At 62.6% G+C, this 11,604-nt stretch overlaps 1 protein-coding gene across 1 annotated transcript; it reads right to left on the reverse strand.

Moving 5' to 3' along the window:
- Positions 1-1,734: 1,734 nt before the first annotated feature.
- Positions 1,735-9,155, reverse strand: LOC135460257 (blue-sensitive opsin). Its single transcript, XM_064737009.1, has 5 exons — positions 8,771-9,155; positions 6,229-6,397; positions 4,669-4,834; positions 3,514-3,753; positions 1,735-1,863 (listed from the first exon to the last, which is right to left on the reverse strand). Exons 1-5 carry the CDS (start codon positions 9,153-9,155, stop codon positions 1,735-1,737), a joined length of 1,089 nt encoding a protein of 362 aa, XP_064593079.1.
- Positions 9,156-11,604: the final 2,449 nt, after the last annotated feature.

Below are 11,604 nucleotides of genomic sequence, written 5' to 3' on the forward strand. Positions count from 1 at the left end.
TGTGGGGCATTTGTGGGGCACTTGTGGGGCTGGGGGCAACATGGGGGCAGTTGGGGATGCTGCAAAGACACTTGTGGGGCGCTTGTGGAGCATTTGTGGGGCTGGGGGCACTGTGGGTACACTTGGGGCTATGGGGTTACTGCGAGGACACTTGTGGGCACTTGTGGGGCACTTGTGGGGCTGGGGGCATTGTGGGGGCACTGTGAAGACACTTGTGGGGCAGTTGTAGGGCATTAGGGTGGTACCTGTGGGTCTGGGGGCACTTGTGGGGCATTTGGGGTGGTACCTGTGGGTCTGGGGGCACTTGTGGGGCACTTGTGGGGCAAAGCAGAGGCAGCGGCTGCGTCTCCAGTGTTTAATGCAGGGGTGGGAGGGTTTATGTACAATGGAGCCGTGGGGCTGCCCCATAGCGGGGGGGGCAGAGCTGCCGTGGGGCTGAGAGCGGTGTGGGGCGTGTGGGGCAGAGCTGCCATGGGGCAGAGCCACCATAGGGTAGAGCCTGATGTGGGGCAGAACCCGGTGTGGGGCAGAGCCACCATGGGGTAGGGCCATGGGGCAGAGCCCGATGTGGGGCTGAGCTGTGGGGCTGAGCCTCCATAGAGCAAAGCTGTGGGGCAGCACCACTGTGGGGCAGAGGCTGATATGGGGCAGAATCCTCCATGGGGCAGAGCCCAGTGTGGGGCAGAGCTCGATATAGGGCAGAGCCCAATATAGGGCAGAGCTTGATATAGGACTAAGGCCCATGTGGGGCCGAGCCCAATGTGGGGCAGAGTCCAATGTGGGGCAGAGCCCTCCACAGGGCAGAACTGTGAGACTGAGCCCGATATAGGGCCGAGCCCAGTGTGGGGCAGAGCCCGGTGTGGGGCAGAGCTCGATATAGGGCAGAGCTCAGTATAGGTCTGAGCCCGATATGGGGCAGAGCTCTATGTGGGGCACAGCCTGATATAGGGCACAGCCTCATATGGGGCAGAGCCCAGTGTGGGGCAGAGCCCGATATAGGGCAGAGCCCAATATAGGGCAGAGCCCGATATGGGGCAGAGCCCAGTGTGGGGCAGAGCCCAATATGGGGCCGAGCCCAGTGTGGGGCAGCCCTGGCTGGGTCCCACCCTGCTGTGGGGCAGAGCTCGATATAGGGCAGAGCCCGGTGTGGGGCAGCCCTGGCTGGGTCAGCCCCACCGTGGGGCAGAGCCGTGGGTCAGCCCCGCCATGGGGCAGCCGTGGGGCAGCCCCACTGTGGGTCAGCCCCGCCATGGGGCAGCTGTGGGGCAGAGCCGTGGGGCAGAGCCGTGGGTCAGCCCCACCGTGGGGCAGCTGTGGGGCAGAGCCATGGTTCAGCCCCACCGTGGGTCAGCCCGCCCATGGGGCAGCCGTGGGGCAGAGCCGTGGGTCAGCCCCACCATGGGGCAGAGCTGTGGGTCAGCCCCGCCATGGGGCAGCCGTGGGGCAGAGCCGTGGGTCAGCCCCGCCGTGGGGCAGCCGTGGGGCAGAGCTGTGGGTCAGCCCCGCCATGGGGCAGCCGTGGGACAGAGCCATGGGGCAGAGCCGTGGGGCAGCCCCACTGTGGGTCAGCCCCGCCGTGGGGCAGCCGTGGGGCAGAGCCATGGGGCAGAGCCGTGGGGCAGCCCACTGTGGGTCAGCCCCGCCATGGGGCAGCCGTGGGGCAGCCGTGGGGCAGCCGTGGGGCAGAGCCGTGGGTCAGCCCCACCGTGGGTCAGCCCCGCCGTGGGGCAGCCCCTACGCCGGGGACACCTGGCTGGAGGACACCGAGGACACCTGCGTGGCCTGCGAGGAGCCCGACACGTCGTCATCGTCCCCGAAGGGGCTCCGGCCGCAGAACACGAGCTTGAGCATGCACGAGCGGAACTGCGGGGGGCGGGCGGGGGGCGTCAGGGGGACCCCAGACCCACGGAGGGACCCCAGACCCACGGAGAGAGCCCCACCCCCCCCACGGCCCCCTTGTACCCATTGTGCCCATTGTCCCACTGCCCCATTGTCCCCACTGTCCCCATCATCACCACTGTCCCCACTGTCCCACCGTCTCCATTGTCCCCATTACCCCACCACCCTCACTGTCTCCACCATCCCCACCATCTCCATTGTCCCCATTGTCCCCATGTCCCCACCTGCTTGTTCATGAAGACGTAGATGCCACCATCACCTCCACTGTCCCATTGTCCCCACTGTCCCCAATGTCCCCATTACCCCCACTGCCCCATTGTCCCCACTGTCCCCATGTCCCCATGTCCCCACCTGCTCCTTCATGAAGACATGGATGCCACCATCACCTCCACTGTCCCATTGTCCCTCTTGTCCCCACCATCCCCATTACCCTCACTGCCCCATTGTCCCCACTGTCCCCATGTCCCCATTGTCCCCATTGTCCCACCGTCCCCATGTCCCCACCTGCTTGTTCATGAAGACGTAGATGCCACCGTCCCCATGTCCCCACCACCCTCACTGTTCCCATGTCCCCATTGTCCCCATCACCCACCCCCCATTGTCCCCATTGTCCCCACTATCCCCATGTCCCCCTGTCCCCGTGTCCCCACTGCTCGTTCATGAAGACGTAGATGCCACCATCACCCCCACTGTCCCCTTGTCCCCCCTGTCCCCACCATCCCATTACCCCCACTGCCCCATTGTCCCCATTGTCCCGCCGTCCCCATTGTCCCCATGGTCCCACCGTCCCCATGTCCCCACCTGCTTGTTCATGAAGACGTAGATGCCACCGTCCCCATGTCCCACCACCCTCACTGTTCCCATGTCCCCATTGTCCCCATTACCCCACCACCCTCACTGTCTCCCATCCCACCATTCCATTGTCCCATTGTCCCCATGTCCCCACCTGCTCGTTCATGAAGACGTAGATGCCACCATCACCCCCACTGTCCCATTGTCCCCATGTCCCCATTGTCCCCATTACCCCCACTGCCCCATTGCCCCCACCATTCCCCATGTCCCCATTGTCCCCACTGTCCCCATGTCCCACCTGCTCCTCATGAAGACATGGATCCACCATCCCTCCACTGTCCCATTGTCCCCTTGTCCCACCATCCCCATACCCCACTGCCCCATTGTCCCCACTGTCCCATGTCCCCATGTCCCCATTGTCCCACCGTCCCCATGCCCCCACCTGCTTGTTCATGAAGACGTAGATGCCACTGTCCCCATGTCCCACCACCCTCACTGTTCCCATGTCCCCATTGTCCCCATCACCCCACCACCCCCATTGTCCCCATTGTCCCGCAGTCCCCATGTCCCCATTGTCCCACGTCCCCGTGTCCCCACCTGCTTGTTCATGAAGACATAATGCCACCATCACCCCCATGTCCCATTGTCCCCACTGTCCCCATGTCCCCATTGTCCCACCATCCCCGTGTCCCCACCTGCTCGTTCATGAAGACGTAGATGCCACCATCGCCCCCACTGTCCCATTGTCCCCATTACCCCCATTGTCCCCACTGTCCCCATGTCCCAATTGTCCCCATTGTCCCACCGTCCCCGTGTCCCCACCTGCTTGTTCATGAAGACGTAGATGACGGGGTTGTAGACGGTGGAGGCCTTGGAGAAGACGGAGGGGATGGAGGCCAGCCCCACGTCGAAGGGGTGTCCCCGGTGCGTCACCACCCAGAGCGCGAAGGAGCAGTAGGGCAGCCAGCACACCAGGAAGCCCAGCACCATCACCACCACCATCTTGGTCACCTCGCGCTCCGCCTTCTGCGTCGTGGCCGACTGCTCCTGCTGCTTGGCCACCTGTGGGGCGGCAGGGGGGTCAGTGTGGGGAGATGTGGGTCAGATGTGGGTCAGATGTGGGGTTACTGTAGGGAGATATGAGGTCAGATGTGGGGTCAGTGTGGGGAGATATGGGTCAGATGTGGGGTTACTGTAGGGAGATATGAGGTCAGATGTGGGGTCAGATGTGGGGTCAGTGTGGGGAGATATGGGTCAGATAGGGGGTTAGATGTGGGTCAGATATAGGGGTCAATGTGGGGAGATATGGGTCAGATAGGGGGTTAGATATGGGGTTAGATATGGGGAGATACAGGGTCAGATATGGGTCAGATATAGGGGACAGTGTGGGAAGATATGGGGCCAGATATGGGGTCAGATGTGGGTCAGATATGGGGAGATACAGGGTCAGATATGGGTCAGATATGGGTCAGATATAGGGGACAGTGTGGGAAGATATGGGGCTAGATATGGGGTCAGATGTGGGTCAGATATGGGGAGATACAGGGTCAGATATGGGTCAGATATAGGGGACAGTGTGGGAAGATATGGGGCCAGATATGGGGTCAGATGTGGGTCAGATATGGGGAGATACAGGGTCAGATCTGGGGTCAATGTGGGGAGATATGGGTCAGATATGGGGTCAGATGTGGGTCAGATATGGGGAGATACAGGGTCAGATATGGGTCAGATATGGGTCAGATATAGGGGACAGTGTGGGGAGATATGGGCCAATAAACCGTGTACCCCAATAAACCGTGTGCCCCCCGAGACCCCCAAGACCTCCTAGGACCCCCGGGAACTCCCCAAAATTCCCTCACCAGGCAACCAGGGCAGGTGCCACCCACCCATAGGAGGCGATCACGAGCAGCAACCTGCGCTCCCCTGACCCCCAGGACCCCCCAAAAACCCCTCCGGGACCCCCCAAGACCCCCTCACCGCGCGCAGGGTGAGCAGCAGCCGCCCGTAGGAGAAGACGATGACGCTCAGGGGGAAGCCGAAGCAGAAGCAGAAGAGGAAAATCACGTAGGACTCGTTGTTCCATTTGTTGTCCGTCGTGTACCAGTCCGGGCCGCAGGAGCACTGCAGCCCCTCGGGGATGTACCTGGGGAGGGGGGAAACCGGGGGGGGGTCACCCCCAGACCGCCCCCGGGACCCCCGAACTCAGCCCGGGATTCCTGAACCACCCCCGGGACCCCCGAACCGCCCCCGAGAATCCCGGTCCAGCAAATCCCTGAAAATCCCCGGGACCCCCGGGCTCAGGAGCTGCTCAGACCCTCGGGGATGGAGCTGGGGAGGGGGCAAGGGGGGTGGGCACTGCCCATGGGACCCCCGAACTCAGCCCGGGACCCCCGAGCCGCCCCTGAGACCCCCAAACAGTCTCGGAGATTCCCGGTTCAAGAAATCCCCGAAAATCTCTGGGACCCCCGAGCTCAGGAGCTGCTCAGACCCTCGGGGATGGAGCTGGGGAGGGGGCAAGGGGGGTGGGCACTGCCCATGGGACCCCCGAACTCAGCCCGGGACCCCCGGACCGACCCCGGGGCCCTCGAACCGCCCCTGAGACCCCCGAGCCGCCCCCGAGATTCCTGAACCGCCCCCGAGATTCCCGGTCCAACAAATCCCCGAAAATCTCCGGGACCCCCGAGCCCAGGAGCTGCTCAGACCCTCGGGATTGGAGCTGGGGAGGGGGCAAGGGGGGTGGGCACTGCCCACGGGACCCCCGAACACAGCCCGGGACCCCCAAACCGCCCCTGGGATCAGCAAAGTCCCCGGGATCCCCCCAAAATCCCTGGGAGCCCCGGGATCCTCCGGGATCCCAAAATCCCCGAGCACTCCGGGCACTCTCAACGCCCGGGAATGGGTCTGGGGGCGCGGCCGAGGAGGGGTCGCACGGCTGAAGGACCTTTGGACCCCCCCGGGACCCCCGGACTGGCCCCGGGACCCCCGGATCTCCCCCAGGACCCCCGATCCGCCCCCAGACCCTTAAAACTCCTCGGGACCCACAAATTCCTCCAGGATCCTCACCCCCCCCAAACCCCCTGACCCCATCCAAGACCCCCCAAGCTCCCTTGAAGACTCAAACCCCTCCAGGACCCCCAAAACCCCCAAACCCTTGACCCCAGGGACCCCCTGATCTCATCCAGGACCCCTGACCCTCCTGGGACCCCCCTCAACCCAACTGGGACCCCCCCAACCTTCCCCAGATCCCCAACTCCAGGGACCCCCTGCTCCCATTGGAGCCCCAAACCTTGGGGACCGCAAAACATCCCCGAGACCCCCAGACCCTCCTGAGACCCCCAAACACCCCCGAGACCCCCAGATCCTCCAGGGACCCCCAAACACCCCCGAGACCCCCAGATCCTCCAGAGACCCCCCTCAACCCAACTGGGACCCCCCAACCTTCCCCAGATCCTCAATTCCGGGGACCCCCAGATCCCATTGGAGACCCCAAACTTTGGGGACCCCCAGACCCCCCAGATTCCCCCCGGACCCCCAGACCTGCTCCAGCCGAAGAGGGGGGGCACGGAGGCGATGAGGCCGAAGATCCAGGTGATGGCACAGCCCAGCACGGCGTGGCTGCCCCGGAAGGTGAAGTTGCCCAGGGGCTTGCAGATGACCAGGAACCGCTCGAAGGCCACCACGGCCAGGGACCACAGGGACACCATCCCTGGGGACAGGGGACACGGGTGACACCCCTGTCACCATGGCCACCACGGCCACCACAGCCAGGGACCACAGGGACACCATCCCTGGGGACAGGGGACACGGGTGACACCCCTGTCACCATGGCCACCACGGCCAGGGACCACAGGGACACCATCCCTGGGGACAGGGGACACGGGTGACACCCCTGTCACCATGGCCACCACAGCCAGGGACCACAGGGACACCATCCCTGGGGACAGGGGACACGGGTGACACCCCTGTCACCATGGCCACCACGGCCACCGCGGCCAGGGACCACAGGGACACCATCCCTGGGGACAGGGGACACGGGGGACACTCCTGTCACCATTGCCACCACGGCCAGGGACCACAGGGACACCACCCTGTGCCAATGCCATGGTGTCCCCATGTCCCCATTGTCCCCCAGCCCTGGTGTCCCCATGTCCCCATGTCCTTGTGTCCCCCTGTCCCTCTGCCCGATGTCCCTGGCGCTCCTCAGGGCCGATGTCCTCAGTGACCCCAGTGACCTTCTGCCCCACAGCCCACATGTCCAGTGTCCCCATGCCCAATGCCACCAAAGTGCCCCAAACTCAATGTCCCCAGACATGATGACCTTCTACCCCATGTCCCACACCCCAGTGTCCCCATGCCCAGTGCCACCAGACCCAATGTCCCCAGACCATGGTGACCTTATGCCCCACACCCTCACATCCAACACCCCCAGACCCAATACCCCCAGACCATGGTGACCTTGTGTCCCATGTTCTATGCACCCAAAACCCCCAGACCCAAAACCCCCAGACCATGGTGACCTTGTGTCCCATGTTCTATGCACCCAATGCCCTCCGACCCAAAACCCCCAGACCCAAAACCTCCAGACCATGGTGACCTTGTGTCCCATGTTCTATGCACCCAAAACCCCCAGACCCAAAACCCCCAGACCATGGTGACCTTGTGTCCCATGTTCTACACACCCAATGCCCCCAGACGCAAAACCCCCAGACCCAGCGTCCCCATGTCCAACACCCCCAGACCCAACAACCCAGAGCAAGGTGACCTTGCGGTGCCCCCACAACCAACACCCCCAGACCATGATGACCTTCTACCCCACTCCCTCATGTCCAACATCCCCAGACCCAACGTCCCCAAACCCAACATCCCCAGACCATGATGATCTTGTAGCCCATGTCCCACACCCCCAATGCCCCCAGACCCAACGTTCCCTGACTATGGTGACCTCGAAGCCCATGTCCCACACGCCCAACACCCCCAGACCCAACACCCCCAGAGCAGGGTGACCTTGTAGCCCGTACCCTCAACGCCCCCAAACCCAACACCCCCAAACCATGGTGACCTTTTACCCTCATGTCCAGCACCCCCAGACCCAACGCGCCCCAGACCCAGCACCCCCAGACCATGGTGACCTTGTGCCCCATGTTCTACACACCCAATGCCCCCAGACCCGAAACTCCCAGAGCCAACGTCTCCAAAACCAACACCCCCGGACCTCATAACCCACACCCCCAATGCCCCCAGACTCAACATCTCCAGACCATGATGACCTTCTATCCTCATGTCCAATGCCCCCAGACCCAACGTCCCCAGACCCAACGTCCCCATGTCCAACCCAACACCACCAGACCGTGGTGACCTCGTAACCCACACCCCCAACGCCCCCAGACCCAACAACCTCAGGTCATGGTGACCTTCTACTGGACACCCTCATCTCCAATACCCAAAACCCAACACCCCCAAACCCAACACCCCCAAACTCAACAACCCCAGACCATGGTGATCTCGTGGCCCACATCCCACACCCCCAAAGCCCCCAGACCCAAAACCCCCAGACCATGGTGACCTTGTGCCTCATGTTCTACACACCCAGTGCCCCCACCCAACATCCCCAGACCATGGTGACCTCGTAGCCCATGTCCCCAGACCCCCAATGCCCTCACACCCAATGCCCCCAAAACCAACATCCCCAAAACCAACATCCCCAGAGCACGGTGACCTTGTAGCCCATGTCCCCCAGACCCAAAACCCCCAGACCCAACACCCTCCGACCATAATGACCTCATAACCCACACCCCACACCCCAAAGCCCCAGACCCAAACCCCCAGACCATGGTGACCTCATAACCCACACCCCACACCCCCAAAGCCCCCAGACCATGGTGACCTTGTGCCTCATGTTCTACACACCCAGTGCCCCCAGACCCAACATCCCCAGACCATGGTGACCTCGTAACCCACATCCCACAGCCCCAACGCCCCCAGACCCAACACCCCCCGACCATAATGACCTCATAACCCACATCCCACACCCCCAAAGCCCCCAACCCCTCCACTCCCCACATTCCCCCCCATCCCTCACCGCCCAGCGTGGCCGCGAACCCCTCGATCTTGCAGGCCAGCGGCCCCAGGGCGAAGTACATCTGCGAGAAGCTGTAGAAGGCCGTGGTGGAGCCCACGCACACCACCAGCAGGTTGGCCACCGCCAGGTTGACCAGGATGTAGTTGAGGTGCGACCTCAGCTTCTTGTACTTGGCCGTGCACACCACGGTCAGCGCGTTGATGGGGACGCCCAGCACCACCAGCAGGAACATGAAGGCCGCCATGGCCTTGAAGATGCCGGGGCTGCCCAGGTGGGTTTGGGGTACCAGGAAGGGGCTCAGCGCCGTCACGTTTGGGGTGTCCAGGGTCATGGGGATGTAGAAATCCTCGGGGAGCTCGTCCCGCATCTCCCGCGACTTCTGCATGGCGGCGGTGATGGACGGGCGGACGGACGGACGGGCGGACGGGGGGCGACGAGGAGCATCTTTTATAGGGCGGGGGGCGGATGGGACCCCCCCCCAATAATCGGGGCTCAGGAGGTAAAGCGCGGCTGAGCCCGGCTCATCCCGGAGCCGGCGCTGGCCAAGCCGGGCTTAGGCACCGGGCAAGCGGCTTTCGGGGGGTCTTAATCGCCCCCGAGCCCTGATTAGCAGGGTTGGGGTGGGGGATCAGGGGGTATCAAAGCCCCCCCCCCTCATCCTAAAAGGGCTTAATTGGGTGCTGGTGTAATTGGGGGGGGGTGGTCCTGAAATACCCCCGGGTGCTGCGGGGGGTTGGGGGTTTTGGGGGTGTTGAGGTGGAATATTGGGGACTGGGAGGTGTCTGGGATCCCAAACTGGGCCCTAAAAGCTTTGTGAAAGCTCAAATTGGGCCACAAAAAGTTGCTGGGATCGGAAATTGGACCTGAAAATGTCCCTGGGATCGCAAATTGGACCCGAAAATGTCCCTGGGATCCCAAATTGGACCCCAAAATGTCCCTGGGATCGCAAATTGGACCCCAAAATGTCCCTGGGATCGGAAATCGGACCTGAAAATGTCCCTGGGATCACAAATTGGACCCCAAAATGTTGCTGGGGTCCTAAATTGGACCCCAAAAACTCTGTGAGACCCTAAATTGGATGGCAAAAATTTCTTGGGATCCCAAAAGGTCCCTGGCACAACTCTGTATCACCAATCTGGACACCCAAAAGCTCTTTAGAATCCCAAATTGGACCCCAAAAGCTCTGTGAGACCCCCAAATTGGACACCAAAATTCCCTGATACCACACTGTGCCACCAAACTGGACCCCAAAACCTCTTTGGGACCCCAGACTGGACCCCAAAGCCCCCCTGGGACCCCAGACTGAACCCCAAAATCTCCCTCGTTTGCCAAAATTTTATTGGGACTGTCCCGTGCCCACAAATCGAACCCCAAAAACCCTCCCAGGACCCCAAATTTGGACCCCAAACTTTCCCGACCCCCCTCGCTCACACCCCAAAACTTCTCTCGAGTCCCCCCCAAACCCTAAAACACCCCAGACCCTCCCCCTCTGTACCCCCAAACCCCTCCGGAGCCCCCCCAGTTTTTCCCCCTGGATTTTGGGGTCCACCCCCCCTCCGGGGTCACCGCAGGGCTTTGGGGACATCAGGGGGAGGGGGTTCCAGGTGACATTTAGGGGGTCCTGGGGGATTTTGGGGAGTCCCTGGTGACATTTGGGGGGTCCCGTGTGACATTTGGGGGATCCCGGAGGATTTTGGGGGGTGCTGGGTGACATTTGGAAGGTCCCATGTGAAATTTGGGGGGTCCCTGGTGACATTTGTGGGGTCCTGGGGAATTTTGGTGGGTCCTGGGTGACATTTGGAGAGTCCTGGTGACCTTTGAGGGGTCCCAGATGACATTTAGGGGGTTCTGGGGAATTTTGGGGGGTCCTGGGTGACATTTGGGAGGTCCTGGGGGATTTTGGGGAGTCCCGAGTGACATTTGGAGAGTCCTGGTGACATTTGGGGGGTCCTGGGTTATTTTGGGGGGTCCCGGGTGACCTTTGGGGGGTCCCTGCCCCCCTCCAGGGGGGACTACATGTCCCAGGGTCCCTCTGGGGACCCCCCCCCCAGGTGTCCCCCTAATCCCTGGGGGGGTCACGGGGATTGCCCGGGATTAGGGACAATCCCCCCGGAGGTGGCCCCGATCCGGGGATTGGGGGGGGGGGGGGCGGGACCCCCGAAAAGGGGAGGGGGGGTGGAAAAAAGGGGGGGAGGGAAAGGAACTCATGGAATAGGGGGGGATGGGGGGGGGGTCCGGAGGGGTTTGGGGGTGTCCTGAGGGGTTTGGGGAGGGGGTCCCCTATTGAGGAGGGGGTCGGGGGGGTTTGGGGTTGTCCGGGGGGGGTCGGGAAGGGCCGAGGGTGGGGGAGGGGGGGGGGGGGTTAGCGCTCCATCCCCGCTCATCCCCCGGGAGGGGGGGTCCGGCCCCCGCCCCTCCCCCCCGTCCGGAATGGGGGGCACAGTGAGCAAACTGGAGGCCACAGTGGCCGGACTGGTCCATACTGGTTCTGTACTGGTGGCCGTCATTGCCATACTGGTTCTTTACTGGCGGCCATAGTGGCCATACTGGTCCATACTGGTTCTTTACTGGTGGCCACAGTGGCCGGACTGGTCCATACTGGTTCTGTACTGGTGGCCGTAGTGGCCATACTGGTCCCATACTGGTTCTGTACTGGTGGCCACAGTGGCCATACTGGTCCCATACTGGTTCTTTACTGGTGGCCGTAGTGGCCGGACTGGTCCCATACTGGTTCTTTACTGGTGGCCACAGTGGCCGGACTGGTCCCATATGGTTCTTACTGTGGCCGTATGGCCGGGTTGTCCATACGTCTTACTGGTGGCCCAGTGCGATGT

Source organism: Zonotrichia leucophrys, unplaced genomic scaffold (genome assembly GCF_028769735.1).
Source record: "Zonotrichia leucophrys gambelii isolate GWCS_2022_RI unplaced genomic scaffold, RI_Zleu_2.0 Scaffold_34_1600103, whole genome shotgun sequence".
NCBI classification, from domain to species: Eukaryota; Metazoa; Chordata; class Aves; order Passeriformes; family Passerellidae; genus Zonotrichia; species Zonotrichia leucophrys.